The 27,500-nt window shown below is 53.9% G+C and overlaps 1 protein-coding gene and 6 long non-coding RNA genes across 7 annotated transcripts; all 7 read right to left on the bottom strand.

The window, feature by feature from the left end:
• Positions 1-548: 548 nt before the first annotated feature.
• Positions 549-1,277, bottom strand: LOC131587846 (uncharacterized). Its single transcript, XR_009279448.1, has 4 exons — positions 1,241-1,277; positions 979-1,145; positions 816-895; positions 549-738 (listed from the first exon to the last, which is right to left on the bottom strand). It is a non-coding gene; the product is annotated as an uncharacterized LOC131587846 (long non-coding RNA).
• A 35-nt stretch (positions 1,278-1,312) lies between these two features.
• LOC131587842 (uncharacterized) lies at positions 1,313-2,869 on the bottom strand. Its single transcript, XR_009279444.1, has 3 exons — positions 2,701-2,869; positions 2,538-2,617; positions 1,313-2,460 (listed from the first exon to the last, which is right to left on the bottom strand). It is a non-coding gene; the product is annotated as an uncharacterized LOC131587842 (long non-coding RNA).
• Positions 2,870-3,998: 1,129 nt separating this feature from the next.
• On the bottom strand, positions 3,999-4,727 carry LOC131587845 (uncharacterized). The gene is made up of 4 exons (XR_009279447.1): positions 4,691-4,727; positions 4,429-4,595; positions 4,266-4,345; positions 3,999-4,188 (listed from the first exon to the last, which is right to left on the bottom strand). It is a non-coding gene; the product is annotated as an uncharacterized LOC131587845 (long non-coding RNA).
• A 1,763-nt stretch (positions 4,728-6,490) lies between these two features.
• On the bottom strand, positions 6,491-9,899 carry LOC131587867 (uncharacterized). The gene is made up of 4 exons (XM_058856155.1): positions 9,869-9,899; positions 9,607-9,773; positions 7,716-7,795; positions 6,491-7,638 (listed from the first exon to the last, which is right to left on the bottom strand). The coding sequence occupies exons 2-4, from the start codon at positions 9,668-9,670 to the stop codon at positions 7,123-7,125; spliced, it is 660 nt and encodes a 219-aa protein (XP_058712138.1). The 5' UTR covers positions 9,671-9,773; positions 9,869-9,899; the 3' UTR covers positions 6,491-7,122.
• Positions 9,900-9,940: 41 nt separating this feature from the next.
• LOC131587868 (uncharacterized) lies at positions 9,941-11,497 on the bottom strand. Its single transcript, XR_009279455.1, has 3 exons — positions 11,329-11,497; positions 11,166-11,245; positions 9,941-11,088 (listed from the first exon to the last, which is right to left on the bottom strand). It is a non-coding gene; the product is annotated as an uncharacterized LOC131587868 (long non-coding RNA).
• A 1,129-nt stretch (positions 11,498-12,626) lies between these two features.
• Positions 12,627-13,355, bottom strand: LOC131587869 (uncharacterized). Its single transcript, XR_009279456.1, has 4 exons — positions 13,319-13,355; positions 13,057-13,223; positions 12,894-12,973; positions 12,627-12,816 (listed from the first exon to the last, which is right to left on the bottom strand). It is a non-coding gene; the product is annotated as an uncharacterized LOC131587869 (long non-coding RNA).
• A 3,491-nt stretch (positions 13,356-16,846) lies between these two features.
• Positions 16,847-18,536, bottom strand: LOC131587760 (uncharacterized). The gene is made up of 4 exons (XR_009279420.1): positions 18,500-18,536; positions 18,235-18,407; positions 18,072-18,151; positions 16,847-17,994 (listed from the first exon to the last, which is right to left on the bottom strand). It is a non-coding gene; the product is annotated as an uncharacterized LOC131587760 (long non-coding RNA).
• Between the last annotated feature and the right edge of the window lie 8,964 nt (positions 18,537-27,500).

Raw genomic sequence — 27,500 nt, 5'->3', positions numbered from 1 at the left:
AATGAGATGAGCCGGAAGACAACGAAGGCGAGCTGATGAAGCTCGCAGAACCCGGGAGGAAGAAGATGCTGACGGAATGACGAACTCCAGCCACTGCCAAGACAGATGCCCGAGAATTTTAGGGCCACAGTCCTCTACCTATCTTTGTGTTTCTTCAAGACCTAAGCCGCAACAATGGATCCTCGCGGCGCACGGCTGTTGACACAGCTCGGAACAAGACCCCTAAAAGACATCCGATCGGATGCTTTCCAAAACAGATGCAATTCCAAGGCCTCTGCGAGCTCCTGAGGCAAAGCTTCGATGGCATCGGGCTGAAGAGCCCAGAGATCGGAGATGGTACGAGCGACGCCGGGGTTTCTGGTAAGCCCCCAGAAGAAATAAGGCGAGGCACATACAACAGGAGAGGCACAAAAGACACAGAAGGCACGACGGACAAGTGATACTACACGCCCCGGGACTGCTCTGTCCTGCGCACCTCAGCACTGTGAACAAAAGTGAGGCTCTCCCTTCACGTGGCCTAAAGGGCCACAGCCTAGACCTCCCCATCCCCAAAGCTGACTTAAAAATCCCAGATCCAGAGTCCCGACCCGGCACCCCACTTTCAGCCCCTCTGCAATTCATAGCCTTCGACTTAGCTCTCGGATGCCCGGCGGGGAGGATCCACGTGGAGCGCCAAGGAAGGGCGCCTCGCCATCTGGGAAGTTCCTGCCACTGCCAGGCTGCTGTCTTCTGGGTCAGCTACAATAAATAAAACAGAAAATCAGCGGCTGATCTTTGCAGGGCATCGGCCAAAACCCGACAATTCCGCGACTCACGGTCTCCTGTGAACGGCCGCGTCCTGAGGCCGCACGCTTCGGCCACGCCGGGAGCCGGACACCGTCGTCGCAGGGCGCGCCTGAGTTAAGAGAAGACAAAGTGATGCGGCGTTGCTGAAACTCAAAGGGACCCTCGCTCCTCCTCCCGACATCCCCAACTCACGGCAACCCCTCGGCCCGTTCCTGAAGGCCACCCACACGGCCCCTTTATGTGGAAAAGGCTCCATCTCACGGTCCCGTAACGCTTCCGCAGGGCTCACGGGAGCGGCGAAACAGCTGTGCCGGCCGGTTGGTTGGGGAGGGGATCTCGGCGAAATGTGACTGGACCACCTAAAACACGCAAACAAGAAGGGACGCTTGGCATTGGCAGCAGAAACTGAGAGCCCAGCGACAACAACAGTTTCCCTCCACCGTTAAATGCTCACCTCGCCCGCTTCGCCTTGACTGCTGCTAGCCGGCTTCACTTCCTAAAAATAAAGGCAAAGAGGAGACCTGTAACACAGTGACCGGTTCCAGTTGCCCTGCAAAGACAAACATTGACTTACCTTCTCGGGGGAACCCCCTTACCCTGGATGGGGCGCTCTGCCACCGATTTCATCCGTGTGCATCTGAAAGAAAGCTGAGACAAAAGTCAAAGTGCTGCAGGGTAACTTCACAGCTCCTGACATCTTGTGTCCATCTAGGCACACCCGCTAGACTCCAACTACACCCTACATCACAAATTTCAAATTACAGGGGCCTGAGACTTGGCCTTCTACACCTACACCCAGGCTGGGCAGCAGGACAGAGCAGCTCCGGGACAACTACACCCAGACACCCGTGACACACAAGACAACAGACGAGGGGACACAACGGGGAGACAAAACTCTGGGCCACAAGAATGGCCACAAGGACCGAGAGAACGCGGAATGAGATGAGCCGGAAGACAATGAAGGCGAGCTGATGAAGCTCGCAGAACCCGGGAGGAAGAAGATGCTGACGGAATGACGAACTCCAGCAACTGCCAAGACGGATGCCCGAGAATTTTAGGGCCACAGTCCTCTACCTATCTTTGTGTTTCTTCAAGACCTAAGCCGCAACAATGGATCCTCGCGGCGCACGGCTGTTGACACAGCTCGGAACAAGACCCCTAAAAGACATCCGATCGGATGCTTTCCAAAACAGATGCAATTCCAAGGCCTCTGCGAGCTCCTGAGGCAAAGCTTCGATGGCATCGGGCTGAAGAGCCCAGAGATCGGAGATGGTACGAGCGACGCCGGGGTTTCCGGTAAGCCCCCAGAAGAAATAAGGCGAGGCACATACAACAGGAGAGGCACAAAAGACACAGAAGGCACGACGGACAAGTGATACTACACGCCCCGGGACTGCTCTGTCCTGCGCACCTCAGCACTGTGAACAAAAGTGAGGCTCTGCCTTCACGTGGCCTAAGGGGCCACAGCCTAGACCTCCCCATCCCCAAAGCTGACTTAAAAATCCCAGATCCAGAGTCCCGACCCGGCACCCCACTTTCAGCCCCTCTGCAATTCATAGCCTTCGACTTAGCTCTCGGATGCCCGGCGGGGAGGATCCACGTGGAGCGCCAAGGAAGGGCGCCTCGCCATCTGGGAAGTTCCTGCCACTGCCAGGCTGCTGTCTTCTGGGTCAGCTACAATAAATAAAACAGAAAATCAGCGGCTGATCTTTGCAGGGCATCAGCCAAAACCCGACAATTCCGCGACTCACGGTCTCCTGTGAACGGCCGCGTCCTGAGGCCGCACGCTTCGGCCACGCCGGGAGCCGGACGCCGTCGTCGCAGGGCGCGCCTGAGTTAAGAGAAGACAAAGTGATGCGGCATTGCTGAAACTCAAAGGGACCCTCGCTCCTCCTCCCGACATCCCCAACTCACGGCAACCCCTCGGCCCGTTCCTGAAGGCCACCCACACGGCCCCTTTACGTGGAAAAGGCCAAGGCTTCATCACACGGTCCCGTAACGCTTCCGCAGGGCTCACGGGAGCGGCGAAACAGCTGTGCTGGCCGGTTGGTTGGGGAGGGGATCTCGGCGAAATGTGACTGGACCACCTAAAGCACGCAAACAAGAAGGGACGCTTGGCATTTGCGCCAGAAACTGAGAGCCCAGCAACAACAACAGTTTCCCTCCACCGGTAAATGCTCACCTCGCCCGCTCCGCCTTGACTGCTGCTAGCCGGCTTCACTTCCTAAAAATAAAGGCAAAGAGGAGACCTGTAACACAGTGACCGGTTCCAGTTGCCCTGCAAAGACAAACATTGACTTACCTTCTCGGGGGAACCCCCTTACCCTGGATGGGGCGCTCTGCCACCGATTTCATCCGTGTGCATCTGAAAGAAAGCTGAGACAAAAGTCAAAGTGCTGCAGGGTAACTTCACAGCTCCTGACATCTTGTGTCCATCTAGGCACACCCGCTAGACTCCAACTACACCCTACATCACAAATTTCAAATTACAGGGGCCTGAGACTCGGCCTTCTACACCTACACCCAGGCTGGGCAGCAGGACAGAGCAGCTCCGGGACAACTACACCCAGACACCCGTGACACACAAGACAACAGACGAGGGGACACAACGGGGAGACAAAACTCTGGGCCACAAGAATGGCCACAAGGACCGAGAGAACGCGGAATGAGATGAGCCGGAAGACAACGAAGGCGAGCTGATGAAGCTCGCAGAACCCGGGAGGAAGAAGATGCTGACGGAATGACGAACTCCAGCCACTGCCAAGACAGATGCCCGAGAATTTTAGGGCCACAGTCCTCTACCTATCTTTGTGTTTCTTCAAGACCTAAGCCGCAACAATGGATCCTCGCGGCGCACGGCTGTTGACACAGCTCGGAACAAGACCCCTAAAAGACATCCGATCGGATGCTTTCCAAAACAGATGCAATTCCAAGGCCTCTGCGAGCTCCTGAGGCAAAGCTTCGATGGCATCGGGCTGAAGAGCCCAGAGATCGGAGATGGTACGAGCGACGCCGGGGTTTCTGGTAAGCCCCCAGAAGAAATAAGGCGAGGCACATACAACAGGAGAGGCACAAAAGACACAGAAGGCACGACGGACAAGTGATACTACACGCCCCGGGACTGCTCTGTCCTGCGCACCTCAGCACTGTGAACAAAAGTGAGGCTCTCCCTTCACGTGGCCTAAAGGGCCACAGCCTAGACCTCCCCATCCCCAAAGCTGACTTAAAAATCCCAGATCCAGAGTCCCGACCCGGCACCCCACTTTCAGCCCCTCTGCAATTCATAGCCTTCGACTTAGCTCTCGGATGCCCGGCGGGGAGGATCCACGTGGAGCGCCAAGGAAGGGCGCCTCGCCATCTGGGAAGTTCCTGCCACTGCCAGGCTGCTGTCTTCTGGGTCAGCTACAATAAATAAAACAGAAAATCAGCGGCTGATCTTTGCAGGGCATCGGCCAAAACCCGACAATTCCGCGACTCACGGTCTCCTGTGAACGGCCGCGTCCTGAGGCCGCACGCTTCGGCCACGCCGGGAGCCGGACACCGTCGTCGCAGGGCGCGCCTGAGTTAAGAGAAGACAAAGTGATGCGGCGTTGCTGAAACTCAAAGGGACCCTCGCTCCTCCTCCCGACATCCCCAACTCACGGCAACCCCTCGGCCCGTTCCTGAAGGCCACCCACACGGCCCCTTTATGTGGAAAAGGCTCCATCTCACGGTCCCGTAACGCTTCCGCAGGGCTCACGGGAGCGGCGAAACAGCTGTGCCGGCCGGTTGGTTGGGGAGGGGATCTCGGCGAAATGTGACTGGACCACCTAAAACACGCAAACAAGAAGGGACGCTTGGCATTGGCAGCAGAAACTGAGAGCCCAGCGACAACAACAGTTTCCCTCCACCGTTAAATGCTCACCTCGCCCGCTTCGCCTTGACTGCTGCTAGCCGGCTTCACTTCCTAAAAATAAAGGCAAAGAGGAGACCTGTAACACAGTGACCGGTTCCAGTTGCCCTGCAAAGACAAACATTGACTTACCTTCTCGGGGGAACCCCCTTACCCTGGATGGGGCGCTCTGCCACCGATTTCATCCGTGTGCATCTGAAAGAAAGCTGAGACAAAAGTCAAAGTGCTGCAGGGTAACTTCACAGCTCCTGACATCTTGTGTCCATCTAGGCACACCCGCTAGACTCCAACTACACCCTACATCACAAATTTCAAATTACAGGGGCCTGAGACTCGGCCTTCTACACCTACACCCAGGCTGGGCAGCAGGACAGAGCAGCTCCGGGACAACTACACCCAGACACCCGTGACACACAAGACAACAGACGAGGGGACACAACGGGGAGACAAAACTCTGGGCCACAAGAATGGCCACAAGGACCGAGAGAACGCGGAATGAGATGAGCCGGAAGACAACGAAGGCGAGCTGATGAAGCTCGCAGAACCCGGGAGGAAGAAGATGCTGACGGAATGACGAACTCCAGCCACTGCCAAGACGGATGCCCGAGAATTTTAGGGCCACAGTCCTCTACCTATCTTTGTGTTTCTTCAAGACCTAAGCCGCAACAATGGATCCTCGCGGCGCACGGCTGTTGACACAGCTCGGAACAAGACCCCTAAAAGACATCCGATCGGATGCTTTCCAAAACAGATGCAATTCCAAGGCCTCTGCGAGCTCCTGAGGCAAAGCTTCGATGGCATCGGGCTGAAGAGCCCAGAGATCGGAGATGGTACGAGCGACGCCGGGGTTTCCGGTAAGCCCCCAGAAGAAATAAGGCGAGGCACATACAACAGGAGAGGCACAAAAGACACAGAAGGCACGACGGACAAGTGATACTACACGCCCCGGGACTGCTCTGTCCTGCGCACCTCAGCACTGTGAACAAAAGTGAGGCTCTCCCTTCACGTGGCCTAAAGGGCCACAGCCTAGACCTCCCCATCCCCAAAGCTGACTTAAAAATCCCAGATCCAGAGTCCCGACCCGGCACCCCACTTTCAGCCCCTCTGCAATTCATAGCCTTCGACTTAGCTCTCGGATGCCCGGCGGGGAGGATCCACGTGGAGCGCCAAGGAAGGGCGCCTCGCCATCTGGGAAGTTCCTGCCACTGCCAGGCTGCTGTCTTCTGGGTCAGCTACAATAAATAAAACAGAAAATCAGCGGCTGATCTTTGCAGGGCATCAGCCAAAACCCGACAATTCCGCGACTCACGGTCTCCTGTGAACGGCCGCGTCCTGAGGCCGCACGCTTCGGCCACGCCGGGAGCCGGACGCCGTCGTCGCAGGGCGCGCCTGAGTTAAGAGAAGACAAAGTGATGCGGCATTGCTGAAACTCAAAGGGACCCTCGCTCCTCCTCCCGACATCCCCAACTCACGGCAACCCCTCGGCCCGTTCCTGAAGGCCACCCACACGGCCCCTTTACGTGGAAAAGGCCAAGGCTTCATCACACGGTCCCGTAACGCTTCCGCAGGGCTCACAGGAGCGGCGAAACAGCTGTGCCGGCCGGTTGGTTGGGGAGGGGATCTCGGCGAAATGTGACTGGACCACCTAAAGCACGCAAACAAGAAGGGACGCTTGGCATTTGCGCCAGAAACTGAGAGCCCAGCAACAACAACAGTTTCCCTCCACCGGTAAATGCTCACCTCGCCCGCTTCGCCTTGACTGCTGCTAGCCGGCTTCACTTCCTAAAAATAAAGGCAAAGAGGAGACCTGTAACACAGTGACCGGTTCCAGTTGCCCTGCAAAGACAAACATTGACTTACCTTCTCGGGGGAACCCCCTTACCCTGGATGGGGCGCTCTGCCACCGATTTCATCCGTGTGCATCTGAAAGAAAGCTGAGACAAAAGTCAAAGTGCTGCAGGGTAACTTCACAGCTCCTGACATCTTGTGTCCATCTAGGCACACCCGCTAGACTCCAACTACACCCTACATCACAAATTTCAAATTACAGGGGCCTGAGACTCGGCCTTCTACACCTACACCCAGGCTGGGCAGCAGGACAGAGCAGCTCCGGGACAACTACACCCAGACACCCGTGACACACAAGACAACAGACGAGGGGACACAACGGGGAGACAAAACTCTGGGCCACAAGAATGGCCACAAGGACCGAGAGAACGCGGAATGAGATGAGCCGGAAGACAACGAAGGCGAGCTGATGAAGCTCGCAGAACCCGGGAGGAAGAAGATGCTGACGGAATGACGAACTCCAGCCACTGCCAAGACGGATGCCCGAGAATTTTAGGGCCACAGTCCTCTACCTATCTTTGTGTTTCTTCAAGACCTAAGCCGCAACAATGGATCCTCGCGGCGCACGGCTGTTGACACAGCTCGGAACAAGACCCCTAAAAGACATCCGATCGGATGCTTTCCAAAACAGATGCAATTCCAAGGCCTCTGCGAGCTCCTGAGGCAAAGCTTCGATGGCATCGGGCTGAAGAGCCCAGAGATCGGAGATGGTACGAGCGACGCCGGGGTTTCCGGTAAGCCCCCAGAAGAAATAAGGCGAGGCACATACAACAGGAGAGGCACAAAAGACACAGAAGGCACGACGGACAAGTGATACTACACGCCCCGGGACTGCTCTGTCCTGCGCACCTCAGCACTGTGAACAAAAGTGAGGCTCTCCCTTCACGTGGCCTAAGGGGCCACAGCCTAGACCTCCCCATCCCCAAAGCTGACTTAAAAATCCCAGATCCAGAGTCCCGACCCGGCACCCCACTTTCAGCCCCTCTGCAATTCATAGCCTTCGACTTAGCTCTCGGATGCCCGGCGGGGAGGATCCACGTGGAGCGCCAAGGAAGGGCGCCTCGCCATCTGGGAAGTTCCTGCCACTGCCAGGCTGCTGTCTTCTGGGTCAGCTACAATAAATAAAACAGAAAATCAGCGGCTGATCTTTGCAGGGCATCAGCCAAAACCCGACAATTCCGCGACTCACGGTCTCCTGTGAACGGCCGCGTCCTGAGGCCGCACGCTTCGGCCACGCCGGGAGCCGGACGCCGTCGTCGCAGGGCGCGCCTGAGTTAAGAGAAGACAAAGTGATGCGGCATTGCTGAAACTCAAAGGGACCCTCGCTCCTCCTCCCGACATCCCCAACTCACGGCAACCCCTCGGCCCGTTCCTGAAGGCCACCCACACGGCCCCTTTACGTGGAAAAGGCCAAGGCTTCATCACACGGTCCCGTAACGCTTCCGCAGGGCTCACGGGAGCGGCGAAACAGCTGTGCTGGCCGGTTGGTTGGGGAGGGGATCTCGGCGAAATGTGACTGGACCACCTAAAGCACGCAAACAAGAAGGGACGCTTGGCATTTGCGCCAGAAACTGAGAGCCCAGCAACAACAACAGTTTCCCTCCACCGGTAAATGCTCACCTCGCCCGCTCCGCCTTGACTGCTGCTAGCCGGCTTCACTTCCTAAAAATAAAGGCAAAGAGGAGACCTGTAACACAGTGACCGGTTCCAGTTGCCCTGCAAAGACAAACATTGACTTACCTTCTCGGGGGAACCCCCTTACCCTGGATGGGGCGCTCTGCCACCGATTTCATCCGTGTGCATCTGAAAGAAAGCTGAGACAAAAGTCAAAGTGCTGCAGGGTAACTTCACAGCTCCTGACATCTTGTGTCCATCTAGGCACACCCGCTAGACTCCAACTACACCCTACATCACAAATTTCAAATTACAGGGGCCTGAGACTCGGCCTTCTACACCTACACCCAGGCTGGGCAGCAGGACAGAGCAGCTCCGGGACAACTACACCCAGACACCCGTGACACACAAGACAACAGACGAGGGGACACAACGGGGAGACAAAACTCTGGGCCACAAGAATGGCCACAAGGACCGAGAGAACGCGGAATGAGATGAGCCGGAAGACAACGAAGGCGAGCTGATGAAGCTCGCAGAACCCGGGAGGAAGAAGATGCTGACGGAATGACGAACTCCAGCCACTGCCAAGACAGATGCCCGAGAATTTTAGGGCCACAGTCCTCTACCTATCTTTGTGTTTCTTCAAGACCTAAGCCGCAACAATGGATCCTCGCGGCGCACGGCTGTTGACACAGCTCGGAACAAGACCCCTAAAAGACATCCGATCGGATGCTTTCCAAAACAGATGCAATTCCAAGGCCTCTGCGAGCTCCTGAGGCAAAGCTTCGATGGCATCGGGCTGAAGAGCCCAGAGATCGGAGATGGTACGAGCGACGCCGGGGTTTCTGGTAAGCCCCCAGAAGAAATAAGGCGAGGCACATACAACAGGAGAGGCACAAAAGACACAGAAGGCACGACGGACAAGTGATACTACACGCCCCGGGACTGCTCTGTCCTGCGCACCTCAGCACTGTGAACAAAAGTGAGGCTCTCCCTTCACGTGGCCTAAAGGGCCACAGCCTAGACCTCCCCATCCCCAAAGCTGACTTAAAAATCCCAGATCCAGAGTCCCGACCCGGCACCCCACTTTCAGCCCCTCTGCAATTCATAGCCTTCGACTTAGCTCTCGGATGCCCGGCGGGGAGGATCCACGTGGAGCGCCAAGGAAGGGCGCCTCGCCATCTGGGAAGTTCCTGCCACTGCCAGGCTGCTGTCTTCTGGGTCAGCTACAATAAATAAAACAGAAAATCAGCGGCTGATCTTTGCAGGGCATCGGCCAAAACCCGACAATTCCGCGACTCACGGTCTCCTGTGAACGGCCGCGTCCTGAGGCCGCACGCTTCGGCCACGCCGGGAGCCGGACACCGTCGTCGCAGGGCGCGCCTGAGTTAAGAGAAGACAAAGTGATGCGGCGTTGCTGAAACTCAAAGGGACCCTCGCTCCTCCTCCCGACATCCCCAACTCACGGCAACCCCTCGGCCCGTTCCTGAAGGCCACCCACACGGCCCCTTTATGTGGAAAAGGCTCCATCTCACGGTCCCGTAACGCTTCCGCAGGGCTCACGGGAGCGGCGAAACAGCTGTGCCGGCCGGTTGGTTGGGGAGGGGATCTCGGCGAAATGTGACTGGACCACCTAAAACACGCAAACAAGAAGGGACGCTTGGCATTGGCAGCAGAAACTGAGAGCCCAGCGACAACAACAGTTTCCCTCCACCGTTAAATGCTCACCTCGCCCGCTTCGCCTTGACTGCTGCTAGCCGGCTTCACTTCCTAAAAATAAAGGCAAAGAGGAGACCTGTAACACAGTGACCGGTTCCAGTTGCCCTGCAAAGACAAACATTGACTTACCTTCTCGGGGGAACCCCCTTACCCTGGATGGGGCGCTCTGCCACCGATTTCATCCGTGTGCATCTGAAAGAAAGCTGAGACAAAAGTCAAAGTGCTGCAGGGTAACTTCACAGCTCCTGACATCTTGTGTCCATCTAGGCACACCCGCTAGACTCCAACTACACCCTACATCACAAATTTCAAATTACAGGGGCCTGAGACTTGGCCTTCTACACCTACACCCAGGCTGGGCAGCAGGACAGAGCAGCTCCGGGACAACTACACCCAGACACCCGTGACACACAAGACAACAGACGAGGGGACACAACGGGGAGACAAAACTCTGGGCCACAAGAATGGCCACAAGGACCGAGAGAACGCGGAATGAGATGAGCCGGAAGACAATGAAGGCGAGCTGATGAAGCTCGCAGAACCCGGGAGGAAGAAGATGCTGACGGAATGACGAACTCCAGCAACTGCCAAGACGGATGCCCGAGAATTTTAGGGCCACAGTCCTCTACCTATCTTTGTGTTTCTTCAAGACCTAAGCCGCAACAATGGATCCTCGCGGCGCACGGCTGTTGACACAGCTCGGAACAAGACCCCTAAAAGACATCCGATCGGATGCTTTCCAAAACAGATGCAATTCCAAGGCCTCTGCGAGCTCCTGAGGCAAAGCTTCGATGGCATCGGGCTGAAGAGCCCAGAGATCGGAGATGGTACGAGCGACGCCGGGGTTTCCGGTAAGCCCCCAGAAGAAATAAGGCGAGGCACATACAACAGGAGAGGCACAAAAGACACAGAAGGCACGACGGACAAGTGATACTACACGCCCCGGGACTGCTCTGTCCTGCGCACCTCAGCACTGTGAACAAAAGTGAGGCTCTGCCTTCACGTGGCCTAAGGGGCCACAGCCTAGACCTCCCCATCCCCAAAGCTGACTTAAAAATCCCAGATCCAGAGTCCCGACCCGGCACCCCACTTTCAGCCCCTCTGCAATTCATAGCCTTCGACTTAGCTCTCGGATGCCCGGCGGGGAGGATCCACGTGGAGCGCCAAGGAAGGGCGCCTCGCCATCTGGGAAGTTCCTGCCACTGCCAGGCTGCTGTCTTCTGGGTCAGCTACAATAAATAAAACAGAAAATCAGCGGCTGATCTTTGCAGGGCATCAGCCAAAACCCGACAATTCCGCGACTCACGGTCTCCTGTGAACGGCCGCGTCCTGAGGCCGCACGCTTCGGCCACGCCGGGAGCCGGACGCCGTCGTCGCAGGGCGCGCCTGAGTTAAGAGAAGACAAAGTGATGCGGCATTGCTGAAACTCAAAGGGACCCTCGCTCCTCCTCCCGACATCCCCAACTCACGGCAACCCCTCGGCCCGTTCCTGAAGGCCACCCACACGGCCCCTTTACGTGGAAAAGGCCAAGGCTTCATCACACGGTCCCGTAACGCTTCCGCAGGGCTCACGGGAGCGGCGAAACAGCTGTGCTGGCCGGTTGGTTGGGGAGGGGATCTCGGCGAAATGTGACTGGACCACCTAAAGCACGCAAACAAGAAGGGACGCTTGGCATTTGCGCCAGAAACTGAGAGCCCAGCAACAACAACAGTTTCCCTCCACCGGTAAATGCTCACCTCGCCCGCTCCGCCTTGACTGCTGCTAGCCGGCTTCACTTCCTAAAAATAAAGGCAAAGAGGAGACCTGTAACACAGTGACCGGTTCCAGTTGCCCTGCAAAGACAAACATTGACTTACCTTCTCGGGGGAACCCCCTTACCCTGGATGGGGCGCTCTGCCACCGATTTCATCCGTGTGCATCTGAAAGAAAGCTGAGACAAAAGTCAAAGTGCTGCAGGGTAACTTCACAGCTCCTGACATCTTGTGTCCATCTAGGCACACCCGCTAGACTCCAACTACACCCTACATCACAAATTTCAAATTACAGGGGCCTGAGACTCGGCCTTCTACACCTACACCCAGGCTGGGCAGCAGGACAGAGCAGCTCCGGGACAACTACACCCAGACACCCGTGACACACAAGACAACAGACGAGGGGACACAACGGGGAGACAAAACTCTGGGCCACAAGAATGGCCACAAGGACCGAGAGAACGCGGAATGAGATGAGCCGGAAGACAACGAAGGCGAGCTGATGAAGCTCGCAGAACCCGGGAGGAAGAAGATGCTGACGGAATGACGAACTCCAGCCACTGCCAAGACAGATGCCCGAGAATTTTAGGGCCACAGTCCTCTACCTATCTTTGTGTTTCTTCAAGACCTAAGCCGCAACAATGGATCCTCGCGGCGCACGGCTGTTGACACAGCTCGGAACAAGACCCCTAAAAGACATCCGATCGGATGCTTTCCAAAACAGATGCAATTCCAAGGCCTCTGCGAGCTCCTGAGGCAAAGCTTCGATGGCATCGGGCTGAAGAGCCCAGAGATCGGAGATGGTACGAGCGACGCCGGGGTTTCTGGTAAGCCCCCAGAAGAAATAAGGCGAGGCACATACAACAGGAGAGGCACAAAAGACACAGAAGGCACGACGGACAAGTGATACTACACGCCCCGGGACTGCTCTGTCCTGCGCACCTCAGCACTGTGAACAAAAGTGAGGCTCTCCCTTCACGTGGCCTAAAGGGCCACAGCCTAGACCTCCCCATCCCCAAAGCTGACTTAAAAATCCCAGATCCAGAGTCCCGACCCGGCACCCCACTTTCAGCCCCTCTGCAATTCATAGCCTTCGACTTAGCTCTCGGATGCCCGGCGGGGAGGATCCACGTGGAGCGCCAAGGAAGGGCGCCTCGCCATCTGGGAAGTTCCTGCCACTGCCAGGCTGCTGTCTTCTGGGTCAGCTACAATAAATAAAACAGAAAATCAGCGGCTGATCTTTGCAGGGCATCGGCCAAAACCCGACAATTCCGCGACTCACGGTCTCCTGTGAACGGCCGCGTCCTGAGGCCGCACGCTTCGGCCACGCCGGGAGCCGGACACCGTCGTCGCAGGGCGCGCCTGAGTTAAGAGAAGACAAAGTGATGCGGCGTTGCTGAAACTCAAAGGGACCCTCGCTCCTCCTCCCGACATCCCCAACTCACGGCAACCCCTCGGCCCGTTCCTGAAGGCCACCCACACGGCCCCTTTATGTGGAAAAGGCTCCATCTCACGGTCCCGTAACGCTTCCGCAGGGCTCACGGGAGCGGCGAAACAGCTGTGCCGGCCGGTTGGTTGGGGAGGGGATCTCGGCGAAATGTGACTGGACCACCTAAAACACGCAAACAAGAAGGGACGCTTGGCATTGGCAGCAGAAACTGAGAGCCCAGCGACAACAACAGTTTCCCTCCACCGTTAAATGCTCACCTCGCCCGCTTCGCCTTGACTGCTGCTAGCCGGCTTCACTTCCTAAAAATAAAGGCAAAGAGGAGACCTGTAACACAGTGACCGGTTCCAGTTGCCCTGCAAAGACAAACATTGACTTACCTTCTCGGGGGAACCCCCTTACCCTGGATGGGGCGCTCTGCCACCGATTTCATCCGTGTGCATCTGAAAGAAAGCTGAGACAAAAGTCAAAGTGCTGCAGGGTAACTTCACAGCTCCTGACATCTTGTGTCCATCTAGGCACACCCGCTAGACTCCAACTACACCCTACATCACAAATTTCAAATTACAGGGGCCTGAGACTCGGCCTTCTACACCTACACCCAGGCTGGGCAGCAGGACAGAGCAGCTCCGGGACAACTACACCCAGACACCCGTGACACACAAGACAACAGACGAGGGGACACAACGGGGAGACAAAACTCTGGGCCACAAGAATGGCCACAAGGACCGAGAGAACGCGGAATGAGATGAGCCGGAAGACAACGAAGGCGAGCTGATGAAGCTCGCAGAACCCGGGAGGAAGAAGATGCTGACGGAATGACGAACTCCAGCCACTGCCAAGACGGATGCCCGAGAATTTTAGGGCCACAGTCCTCTACCTATCTTTGTGTTTCTTCAAGACCTAAGCCGCAACAATGGATCCTCGCGGCGCACGGCTGTTGACACAGCTCGGAACAAGACCCCTAAAAGACATCCGATCGGATGCTTTCCAAAACAGATGCAATTCCAAGGCCTCTGCGAGCTCCTGAGGCAAAGCTTCGATGGCATCGGGCTGAAGAGCCCAGAGATCGGAGATGGTACGAGCGACGCCGGGGTTTCCGGTAAGCCCCCAGAAGAAATAAGGCGAGGCACATACAACAGGAGAGGCACAAAAGACACAGAAGGCACGACGGACAAGTGATACTACACGCCCCGGGACTGCTCTGTCCTGCGCACCTCAGCACTGTGAACAAAAGTGAGGCTCTCCCTTCACGTGGCCTAAAGGGCCACAGCCTAGACCTCCCCATCCCCAAAGCTGACTTAAAAATCCCAGATCCAGAGTCCCGACCCGGCACCCCACTTTCAGCCCCTCTGCAATTCATAGCCTTCGACTTAGCTCTCGGATGCCCGGCGGGGAGGATCCACGTGGAGCGCCAAGGAAGGGCGCCTCGCCATCTGGGAAGTTCCTGCCACTGCCAGGCTGCTGTCTTCTGGGTCAGCTACAATAAATAAAACAGAAAATCAGCGGCTGATCTTTGCAGGGCATCAGCCAAAACCCGACAATTCCGCGACTCACGGTCTCCTGTGAACGGCCGCGTCCTGAGGCCGCACGCTTCGGCCACGCCGGGAGCCGGACGCCGTCGTCGCAGGGCGCGCCTGAGTTAAGAGAAGACAAAGTGATGCGGCATTGCTGAAACTCAAAGGGACCCTCGCTCCTCCTCCCGACATCCCCAACTCACGGCAACCCCTCGGCCCGTTCCTGAAGGCCACCCACACGGCCCCTTTACGTGGAAAAGGCCAAGGCTTCATCACACGGTCCCGTAACGCTTCCGCAGGGCTCACAGGAGCGGCGAAACAGCTGTGCCGGCCGGTTGGTTGGGGAGGGGATCTCGGCGAAATGTGACTGGACCACCTAAAGCACGCAAACAAGAAGGGACGCTTGGCATTTGCGCCAGAAACTGAGAGCCCAGCAACAACAACAGTTTCCCTCCACCGGTAAATGCTCACCTCGCCCGCTTCGCCTTGACTGCTGCTAGCCGGCTTCACTTCCTAAAAATAAAGGCAAAGAGGAGACCTGTAACACAGTGACCGGTTCCAGTTGCCCTGCAAAGACAAACATTGACTTACCTTCTCGGGGGAACCCCCTTACCCTGGATGGGGCGCTCTGCCACCGATTTCATCCGTGTGCATCTGAAAGAAAGCTGAGACAAAAGTCAAAGTGCTGCAGGGTAACTTCACAGCTCCTGACATCTTGTGTCCATCTAGGCACACCCGCTAGACTCCAACTACACCCTACATCACAAATTTCAAATTACAGGGGCCTGAGACTCGGCCTTCTACACCTACACCCAGGCTGGGCAGCAGGACAGAGCAGCTCCGGGACAACTACACCCAGACACCCGTGACACACAAGACAACAGACGAGGGGACACAACGGGGAGACAAAACTCTGGGCCACAAGAATGGCCACAAGGACCGAGAGAACGCGGAATGAGATGAGCCGGAAGACAACGAAGGCGAGCTGATGAAGCTCGCAGAACCCGGGAGGAAGAAGATGCTGACGGAATGACGAACTCCAGCCACTGCCAAGACGGATGCCCGAGAATTTTAGGGCCACAGTCCTCTACCTATCTTTGTGTTTCTTCAAGACCTAAGCCGCAACAATGGATCCTCGCGGCGCACGGCTGTTGACACAGCTCGGAACAAGACCCCTAAAAGACATCCGATCGGATGCTTTCCAAAACAGATGCAATTCCAAGGCCTCTGCGAGCTCCTGAGGCAAAGCTTCGATGGCATCGGGCTGAAGAGCCCAGAGATCGGAGATGGTACGAGCGACGCCGGGGTTTCCGGTAAGCCCCCAGAAGAAATAAGGCGAGGCACATACAACAGGAGAGGCACAAAAGACACAGAAGGCACGACGGACAAGTGATACTACACGCCCCGGGACTGCTCTGTCCTGCGCACCTCAGCACTGTGAACAAAAGTGAGGCTCTCCCTTCACGTGGCCTAAAGGGCCACAGCCTAGACCTCCCCATCCCCAAAGCTGACTTAAAAATCCCAGATCCAGAGTCCCGACCCGGCACCCCACTTTCAGCCCCTCTGCAATTCATAGCCTTCGACTTAGCTCTCGGATGCCCGGCGGGGAGGATCCACGTGGAGCGCCAAGGAAGGGCGCCTCGCCATCTGGGAAGTTCCTGCCACTGCCAGGCTGCTGTCTTCTGGGTCAGCTACAATAAATAAAACAGAAAATCAGCGGCTGATCTTTGCAGGGCATCAGCCAAAACCCGACAATTCCGCGACTCACGGTCTCCTGTGAACGGCCGCGTCCTGAGGCCGCACGCTTCGGCCACGCCGGGAGCCGGACGCCGTCGTCGCAGGGCGCGCCTGAGTTAAGAGAAGACAAAGTGATGCGGCATTGCTGAAACTCAAAGGGACCCTCGCTCCTCCTCCCGACATCCCCAACTCACGGCAACCCCTCGGCCCGTTCCTGAAGGCCACCCACACGGCCCCTTTACGTGGAAAAGGCCAAGGCTTCATCACACGGTCCCGTAACGCTTCCGCAGGGCTCACAGGAGCGGCGAAACAGCTGTGCCGGCCGGTTGGTTGGGGAGGGGATCTCGGCGAAATGTGACTGGACCACCTAAAGCACGCAAACAAGAAGGGACGCTTGGCATTTGCGCCAGAAACTGAGAGCCCAGCAACAACAACAGTTTCCCTCCACCGGTAAATGCTCACCTCGCCCGCTTCGCCTTGACTGCTGCTAGCCGGCTTCACTTCCTAAAAATAAAGGCAAAGAGGAGACCTGTAACACAGTGACCGGTTCCAGTTGCCCTGCAAAGACAAACATTGACTTACCTTCTCGGGGGAACCCCCTTACCCTGGATGGGGCGCTCTGCCACCGATTTCATCCGTGTGCATCTGAAAGAAAGCTGAGACAAAAGTCAAAGTGCTGCAGGGTAACTTCACAGCTCCTGACATCTTGTGTCCATCTAGGCACACCCGCTAGACTCCAACTACACCCTACATCACAAATTTCAAATTACAGGGGCCTGAGACTCGGCCTTCTACACCTACACCCAGGCTGGGCAGCAGGACAGAGCAGCTCCGGGACAACTACACCCAGACACCCGTGACACACAAGACAACAGACGAGGGGACACAACGGGGAGACAAAACTCTGGGCCACAAGAATGGCCACAAGGACCGAGAGAACGCGGAATGAGATGAGCCGGAAGACAACGAAGGCGAGCTGATGAAGCTCGCAGAACCCGGGAGGAAGAAGATGCTGACGGAATGACGAACTCCAGCCACTGCCAAGACGGATGCCCGAGAATTTTAGGGCCACAGTCCTCTACCTATCTTTGTGTTTCTTCAAGACCTAAGCCGCAACAATGGATCCTCGCGGCGCACGGCTGTTGACACAGCTCGGAACAAGACCCCTAAAAGACATCCGATCGGATGCTTTCCAAAACAGATGCAATTCCAAGGCCTCTGCGAGCTCCTGAGGCAAAGCTTCGATGGCATCGGGCTGAAGAGCCCAGAGATCGGAGATGGTACGAGCGACGCCGGGGTTTCCGGTAAGCCCCCAGAAGAAATAAGGCGAGGCACATACAACAGGAGAGGCACAAAAGACACAGAAGGCACGACGGACAAGTGATACTACACGCCCCGGGACTGCTCTGTCCTGCGCACCTCAGCACTGTGAACAAAAGTGAGGCTCTCCCTTCACATGGCCTAAGGGGCCACAGCCTAGACCTCCCCATCCCCAAAGCTGACTTAAAAATCCCAGATCCAGAGTCCCGACCCGGCACCCCACTTTCAGCCCCTCTGCAATTCATAGCCTTCGACTTAGCTCTCGGATGCCCGGCGGGGAGGATCCACGTGGAGCGCCAAGGAAGGGCGCCTCGCCATCTGGGAAGTTCCTGCCACTGCCAGGCTGCTGTCTTCTGGGTCAGCTACAATAAATAAAACAGAAAATCAGCGGCTGATCTTTGCAGGGCATCGGCCAAAACCCGACAATTCCGCGACTCACGGTCTCCTGTGAACGGCCGCGTCCTGAGGCCGCACGCTTCGGCCACGCCGGGAGCCGGACGCCGTCGTCGCAGGGCGCGCCTGAGTTAAGAGAAGACAAAGTGATGCGGCGTTGCTGAAACTCAAAGGGACCCTCGCTCCTCCTCCCGACATCCCCAACTCACGGCAACCCCTCGGCCCGTTCCTGAAGGCCACCCACACGGCCCCTTTACGTGGAAAAGGCCAAGGCTTCATCACACGGTCCCGTAACGCTTCCGCAGGGCTCACGGGAGCGGCGAAACAGCTGTGCCGGCCGGTTGGTTGGGGAGGGGATCTCGGCGAAATGTGACTGGACCACCTAAAGCACGCAAACAAGAAGGGACGCTTGGCATTTGCGCCAGAAACTGAGAGCCCAGCAACAACAGTTTCCCTCCACCGGTAAATGCTCACCTCGCCCGCTTCGCCTTGACTGCTGCTAGCCGGCTTCACTTCCTAAAAATAAAGGCAAAGAGGAGACCTGTAACACAGTGACCGGTTCCAGTTGCCCTGCAAAGACAAACATTGACTTACCTTCTCGGGGGAACCCCCTTACCCTGGATGGGGCGCTCTGCCACCGATTTCATCCGTGTGCATCTGAAAGAAAGCTGAGACAAAAGTCAAAGTGCTGCAGGGTAACTTCACAGCTCCTGACATCTTGTGTCCATCTAGGCACACCCGCTAGACTCCAACTACACCCTACATCACAAATTTCAAATTACAGGGGCCTGAGACTCGGCCTTCTACACCTACACCCAGGCTGGGCAGCAGGACAGAGCAGCTCCGGGACAACTACACCCAGACACCCGTGACACACAAGACAACAGACGAGGGGACACAACGGGGAGACAAAACTCTGGGCCACAAGAATGGCCACAAGGACCGAGAGAACGCGGAATGAGATGAGCCGGAAGACAACGAAGGCGAGCTGATGAAGCTCGCAGAACCCGGGAGGAAGAAGATGCTGACGGAATGACGAACTCCAGCCACTGCCAAGACGGATGCCCGAGAATTTTAGGGCCACAGTCCTCTACCTATCTTTGTGTTTCTTCAAGACCTAAGCCGCAACAATGGATCCTCGCGGCGCACGGCTGTTGACACAGCTCGGAACAAGACCTCTAAAAGACATCCGATCGGATGCTTTCCAAAACAGATGCAATTCCAAGGCCTCTGCGAGCTCCTGAGGCAAAGCTTCGATGGCATCGGGCTGAAGAGCCCAGAGATCGGAGATGGTACGAGCGACGCCGGGGTTTCTGGTAAGCCCCCAGAAGAAATAAGGCGAGGCACATACAACAGGAGAGGCACAAAAGACACAGAAGGCACCACGGACAAGTGATACAACACGCCCCGGGACTGCTCTGTCCTGCGCACCTCAGCACTGTAAACAAAAGTGAGGCTCTCCCTTCACGTGGCCTAAGGGGCCACAGCCTGGACCTCCCCGTCCCCAAAGCTGACTCCATAATCCCAGGTCACAAGTCCCGACCCGGCACCCCGCTTTCAGCCCCTCTGCAATTTGTAGCCTGTGACTCAGCTCTCGGATGCCCGGCGGGGAGGATCCACACGAGGACGCCCAGGAAGGCCACTGCGCTATCCGGGAAGTTCCTGCCATTGCCGGGATGTCGTCTCCTCGTCAGCTACAATCTAGAAGACCAAATATCAATGCAGGATCTTAGCGGCACATCTGTGAAAACCCAGCACTTACCTTCTCTAGAGAACGCCCAGGTTCATGGGCTGCACACTTCACCCCACAGGGAGGCAGAGGCTTGCTTCACAGCAGTATTGGCTGACAGCCAAATTACCACCACCTCAAGGAGGGGAGGAAGACTCTCCAGTCAGTGAGGGACAGGGAACCCAGGGTACCCCAAGGATGGAAACCCCATCTTATATGACAGCAGTAGGCCCTAGCACCCACTATCTCCTGGCTGGCCCTAGCACCAGGGGTACTGCCTGCAGCTCTCAGGGTTCTGGCACTCTGCTGCTTTAGGGTTCCTGCCTGCAGCTGCCTCAAGGAAACGGGAGTGTTGTTAGGGCTGCTGTTTAGGGTTTGAATAGTCCTGTACTCTACCTTATATCCCAACCTGTACCCTTTTTATTTTCACTGTTTGTCTCCAGCCCTCGAGCCCTCGACCTCTGAAGCCCTCCCTCAGCCTCTCTGTGTCACTGCCAAGCTCCCGCACTGAACCCTACAAACTTAGTTAGAACCCTACGCTTGCAACCGGGGATGCTCCTTATCCATAGGCCCCAAGAGATGTCCATTAGCCCGGACCAGGCAATCCACAGTTGCTCCCTACCCTACCTAAGTTTGGCCCTGAGACAGGGCAGAGGCTGACAGAGCCGAACTCTTTGCGGAGGCTAGGCACGAAGCCCTGCCAACCGCCGCCTCGAGGAGGGGTGGGAGCAATCCCCGGCTGCGGAGGGACCGAGAGCCCAGGGTGGGGCGGGGCGGGAAACCCCCTGTTTCCCCAACCCTACGGATCGTCCCCCCACTATCTCCTGGCTGACCCTAGCACCAGGGGTACTGTCTGCAGCTCTCGGGGGTTCTGGAACTCCCCTGCTTTAGGGTTCCTGCCTGCAGCTGCCTCAGGGAAATGGTAGTACTGTTAGGGCTGCTATTTAGGGTTTGGGGTGGAGTATACCTGAACTCCACCTTACCTATACCCCTTCTTTTCACTGTTTGCTCAGCCTTTTTTTTTTCCTTGGAATTTCTTGTGACAGATTGAGGGCACCGGGGAGGGACTGCCAAAGTGAAATCAAAAGGGAAAAGGAGAAAGATCACCCCTGCAAATCCACACTGGCTCAGCTGTTCAGGTGCTGCTTGCTGGCAAAAAGCTTTGTCCGTCACCACCTCCTTTAAGCAGTGCTCCAGGTCCAAGCGCATCCAGGTGCTCCCCCAGACCCTATGAGATGCTCTCACTGTCACTCCATGAGATGTCACTGGGAGCCCACCAGAAACTCCTCTCCTCCGGCAGATCCATGCCAACGTTGATTTGCCACTCGTATTTGGCCCTGTAATAACGGCAAAATTGTTGCCCTCTGTCAGGTACGTGTTGTTAGACACAGGTTTTTCCATAGCCATCTTTTCAAGAATGGGGTGCCATCCCTGCTCGATTGCTAAATTATCCATAAATTCTGGAAAACCTAAATGAGAAAAAGAATCTAAAAGACTGAGGAGTTAATATGGGAACCTTTATATCATTAAAGTAGTATGTTTTGAAATAAAGTGAATTCTTCCAGTCCAACTGCAAAAATCCAATTCCTAAAAATAAAATAACCAAAAAACAAACAGCATCAAATTCCCACCAATATCATCAATAAAATCACAATACCTCCACCACCCAAGGGAAAAAAATCTTAACCTAGAAAAAAATCCAAACCACCTCAAAAAGTTTCAACACTGAAACACAACTCATCCTAACACTTCAACTAACAATACTAAAATAAATTTTCAAAACAAATATTCCCTCTATGCACACCACCGATACCACATAAAACAAAAAATACTCTCATCACAGCACCCCCGAATCAAAAACCCAAATTGCCCTAAAATCTTTAAAATAATCACAAATTAACCCCAAAATAAAAACTTTAATCTCACTAACAAAAAAAAGAAAACAACCCAAAACAGGTAACACAAACAAAACCAACACCGTACAACCAACTACCAGCAAAAAAAGATGCTATGCTCTGTCACTAACAGTTCTTATCACATCAGCAAAGTTAAACGTAAATAAAAAGCAACCCTACTAAACTCCACACAACAAATCACACCAACTATTAAAAAATAATCAGACCAACACACTGAACTCAAAACCATTCAACTAACCCTAAACATCAGCAAAAAAACCCCAAAGCTCTACATTTATAGTAATACATAAATACTCACCAATACTCTATAAAAAAATGTAATAGCTAATTGAAAACATAAAAAACCAATCTAAGCTACTAAAAAATTAAAAAACATCACCCCCAAAAATATACCTATAAAAATCCACCATATAAATGCCTGCGTCCTCAGAAATGAAACTAAAAAACACCACAACCGAAAGAAATCCAAACTTATCATCAACACCTAAACCAAAAAGCACATTAAATAAATAGAACATATACATTATTATACACCAACTACAAACAAAATAAAATTCTACCATCAACTACTAAAAATCACCTTAAAACCACTCAATAAAAAACTTTCAAAAATTGAAAACTGCATCTAACAAAAGCCACCTAATTAACACCCAAAACTCAGCTAACCAAACAAACCCTACCCAATCTGAACCCCTACATAGAATAAACAAAACCCACTAATCGATATCAAAATCTATTTTAATTGATTCTACCTAAAATACAAACAAACCCATTCATAAAATCTTTATTCAAAAACCAAATTTCACTTAGTATACAACACAAAAAATGAAACAACACACTGTGTACCACCAAAAAAATCTAATATTGAATAAAAACCACATATAAATGCCTCTACTTACTAAATATTACTACCACTATTTATATTTACCTGTATCTGTGTAAAAGCATATCTAAAATTAAAAAACCTTAATTTGACCATTAATCCAAAGATACACAATAAAAAACAAATGTTCTAAAATTATATTATATCCCCATCATCTGCTTTATGCCCAAACATAAATTCTATAACTTTAAAACTAAAAAAGAAAAAATTCTTTGAACATACAATCTATATACAGTACTAATACAGCCTCACCCAAATTCTCTCTCAACTCTATTGTTCAACACAACAAAAAATCCATTTTTTACTTTTTTAAAATAACTTCTCATTGATTAGTGAATACAAAATAATTGCCAGAACCGTAACAACTTCTTCTAAAGCTATTCAACTTTACTCCGATCCAAAAACCCAGGCTACCACCAAAACACCCCACGGCTCAAAAAGATCCACGCCACAGCCCAACTCCAAAAACATCCAAACCACACGTGCAGAAAAACCCTTCTAAATCTCCTGAGCTTTTCTCCACAACAGAAAAAATATCTAACGTTATTCATCCTTTTTTTCCTCTTACCTACGCCCTACTTATTAAAATAAACATTTTTTTTCACTTTTCCTCAAAAACAAATTCCTTTAAAATCAATTTAAAAACGGACTGAAACCTCCCCTCTATTAAGAAACGCATTCACTTTAAAACATTTCCTCCCAATTGGTCTCTGACCTTTCCAAGGTTTGGATCCCGTTCCAGTGCACCAGAACCAAATCAACCTGCTCTGGCTCTGGCAACATCAGCGACACCAAACCCAGAGCACGAAGCACCTCGCCGCTCCTACCCCGCTGTCCCTCGGCCCTGCTCTCTCGCGTCCTACGCTGCAGAGCGCTGGGAGCCAGGTTCACCCCCGAGAATTGTCGCATCCATTTCCTCGGACATTCCAGCTTCCACGGGGATATTGCGGGGACCCCCTGCATTCCATTCCCTAGTACAGCAGCAAGACAAAGTTCTCCCCCAGCCCGCATCTCCAGAAGATCGGCTTAAACAAACCCCGAGGCTTGAGAAATACGGTCTGCCCAAAAAGCCCTACTTTGCATCCAGAGGAAATGAACATCACAAACAGATTCATGCACACCAGATGCACGGGACGCTGTCAGCTTGGACCTGCAGTTAACTCGGCAATGGAAAAACCTGAGCTCGAAGCCCTCACGTGAAGGTGCAAAAGGTATTGGACACAGTTTCTAGAAAGCGTCACATCGTTATTTAAAGGCGCGGCTCGGCTAAAGAGCAACACCGACAAAGCCTCGAGACAAAAAGGCCGGAAGGTCGGGCTTTTCCCCCTCCCCTCCTCCCAGCGGCTTTTGCCAGTGCACTCTGAAGCTGATAAGCCACCAGTGGGCCCCAGCGGCCCTCGCCGGGACTCGCTCCCGGGCTGGCGCCGCTCCAGGTGCGGGGGGACCGGGGGAGCCACGCGAGCCCCGGCAGCGGCGGCACTCGGCACCCGGGGGCGGCCCCGCGCTCCCGGCCCCGGACGGAGCGCGGCTCCCGGCCGGAAAGCGGCTCCTCCGGCGGGCGGGGGCGGCCCCGGCCCCGGGACAGCCCGGCCCGCCCAGCGGCGCCGGGACCAGCCCGAAGGGACCCCGGCGGTGCCCGAGCCCCGCGCCCGGAGCGGGCGGGACGGACACAGCTCCGCGCCGCGGCTCCCGCCTGCCGGCCCGGCAGAGCTCACCTCGCCTCCGCATGGCTCTGTCGCTCCCCGGCAAGATGAAATCAAAAAGGAAAAGGAGAAAAGTCTCCCCTGCAAACCCGCACTGGCTCACCTGCTCAGATGCTGCTTCCAGATACAAAGGTTTGTCCCTCGGCACCTCCTTGAAGCAATGCTCCATGTCCAAGTGCATCCAGCTGTTCTCCCAGACCCTACGAAACGCTCCCAGTATCGTTCTATGAGACACCCCCAGGGGAGCCGACCATAAACCCCTCTTCTCCAACTGCTCCGTGCCCAAGTGAACTGAGGGAAACCCTCCCCCTAAAACAGCCCCGGGCAGGACCCACCCGCTCCTCATCAACCTCACTGCTCACACCTGGGGCTGCTCTGTCCCCTCATCAACCTCACTGCTGACACCTGGGGCTGCTCTGAGCCCTCATCATCCTCACAGTTCAGTTTGTGCTGTTGCCATCCTACGGGTGAGGGCAGTGGCAGAAGGAACTTGTTGCTCATTCCCTGGACAGCTCATTGTCTGCACCTGACACACTGGGGCACCAGGCTTTCCTTGCTATGGATGAGGACACCTCTCCTCCTCCAGGTGCCCAAGGCTGAAAATGGAATTCCACCTCCACAATTCCATGTGTTTGAGTTTCATAATTCCCAATGTAATTCCCCATGGATCACAAGCCATCACCTCTAATTCTTCCTCTAGAATCACTGCTGACTTGCCTTTCTGTGGAAGTGTTTGACACATCGATGCAGAGTTCATGGGCTTGTTTATGGCTTATCCTGATGAGCACAAAGGAAATCCAAACACCCAGAATTACAGGGAAGTAGGGATAAAGTTTATAAATACTCCTCTTCCCTGCAACTCCCTGGCAACCTCCCATTGACCTTTTACTCTTAACCTCTGAATTTTGACCTTTGACTCTTGACTTCTGCTCTTTGAAGTTTGATTCCCTGATAATTGACCTTGGACCACACAACCTTGGAAAATTAACCCATAACATTGGACCTTGGACCCTTTACTCTTGATCTTTGAACCCTGACTATTCACATGTGACCCTTGAAGTTTGAATCCCTGACTTTTCACTTTAACCACTGACCCCTGAGCTTTTGCCCTTGACCTCAGCCCTTTGACCCTGCCCCAACATCAATATCACTGACCTCCAGTGATTTCAGCATATGAATGCTACCATAGTTATCTTACCCAGCAGTGTCAATCCCACTATCAGTCTCTATCCCAGCCCCACAGTGATTATAGCTCCAGTCCTAGTGATCCCTTCCCTGTCCCAGTGATTTCAGCTCTTGTCCCACAAGTTTTATTTCACTGCAAGCTCTCTTCTTCCAGCTCCAGATGTGTGTTTCTCCAACTCTGCTGGTTGAAACTTCCCCAGACTCAAGGAGCAGGATCTTCCTCTTTTCTCCAGCTCTGCAACATTTCAGCTCTCCCCCTACAGTCTCTGAGCCCACCCCAGAGTCAATATCCCTGTCCCAGTGATTTCAGCTCTTGACCCACAAGGTTTATTTCACTGCAAGCTCTCTTCTGCAAGCTCTCTTCTTCCAGCTCCACATCTGCTTCCTTTTCCCCTGCTCCGCTAGGTGAAGCTGCTCCAGGTTGAGACAAAAGGGTCTTTGTTTTGGTTCCAGCTCTGAGGTTTCACCTCCAGGCCAAGAAATGCCACTCTAACCCCATGCCAACCCCAAAGCAATCTTTACTGTATCTGCAGCCCATCCCATTGTGTACCATTCTATGGTTGCTTCCCACATCTACAGTCACTATCCCCTCAGAACAGCGTTTGCAGCTGCAGCACTGCAGTCCCCACCCCGGCCCCAGTGATTTCAGCTTCAGTCCCACAAGCTTTATTTGACTGCCAGCTCTTGTGCTGCGCTTCTGCCTCCACATCTTCCCAGCAGTGCCACATCATGCTGCTTTCTGGCTCTCCAGGCAGGATCTCTGTTTTAGCTCTAGCTCTCTGGGGTGTGAGCTTAGCTCTTGAACCCACATTCCAGCTCCAACCTGACCATCCTTACTGCAGGAACAGCTCTGCAAGGCCCTATCCCAGCCCTTACATTGATTTCAGCTCCAGCCACGCAGTTCGCATCCCGGCTCCATATTCCTTATCCCAGCCCCACAACAGTTTCACCCTAAATCCTACCATATTTGTGTCTCCTCCAGCTCTGCTTCCTCAGTTCCAGCTCCTCAGCTTCCCACTGCCAGTGGGTAAAAGCTGCTCCTGCTTCTCACTGCAGCCCGGGGCTGTTGATAAGGCCACAAATCAGTTATCATCATCACATCAATGTCTCTAGGAATTGTCCTACCCACCCTAATGGGAGCCCAACTTTGGGGCCACTTGAGGCCTCAAGCCCAACAGGTACCTTCCCCCTCCCCCTGGGTCTCAGCCCAGCACTTGCCCAAAGGCCCCCTCACCTCAGTGAAAGGAAAACTCAGCACCACTACAGATGTACAGAACAGCAATTTATCCACTGGGGCCTTCTGACACACTTTGCCCATTATGTGTCCAGAAGACTCCAAGTACTGACTTTACATGTCCACAAGTGTGGCCAAAGCCACACATACAGAGCAACACCGAGTTCTCACGGTGTACCAAGAGAAACAAAGATTTAATAACATTATTTCTTAGACAACTGTTGGGGATGAAGTCAAATGTAAACAAAAAATGTATTTATACACATATATAATGCATAATAGATATTAAAATATATTAACATCTATCGATATATTTTTCATATTGAATATTAATCTACTTGTATATATTTGTTACTAGTATTTATTTCTTTTTTATGTCTATATATATATATCTCCCTATATTTATATCTTATTATAGATTTTTATATTTTCATTTCTATATTATTTATTTAAAAGCCCTGCCTGTAACCAAATAAAAAAAAAAAAATCCCCTTCACCTTAAATTGTTATTTAAATATTTTTAATGCTTATTTTTATCAAATTTATATTCATATTTATATACTATTTTGAACTAGCCCAGGGGCACCGGGACCGGCTCGAAGGGACCCCGGCGGTGCTTGAGCCCCGCGCCCTCTTCCACAAAAACACTGTACTCAGTAGTGGATGATACTCCACTCACCGGTTGCACAGCATCTCCTGTGGCACCCAAAAAAACAAAGGGACGAGATGTCCACTACGCCCATAAGCATTCGCCTACTCCACATGGCCTGCCATGCGATTCATTTCACCTCTATCAGTGTAATTCAAACGCTGCACTATTTCTGA

The sequence above is a fragment of the Poecile atricapillus genome, chromosome 23 (assembly GCF_030490865.1).
Source record: "Poecile atricapillus isolate bPoeAtr1 chromosome 23, bPoeAtr1.hap1, whole genome shotgun sequence".
Lineage (NCBI taxonomy): Eukaryota > Metazoa > Chordata > Aves > Passeriformes > Paridae > Poecile > Poecile atricapillus.
This window is presented reverse-complemented; position numbering and strand designations above follow the sequence as displayed.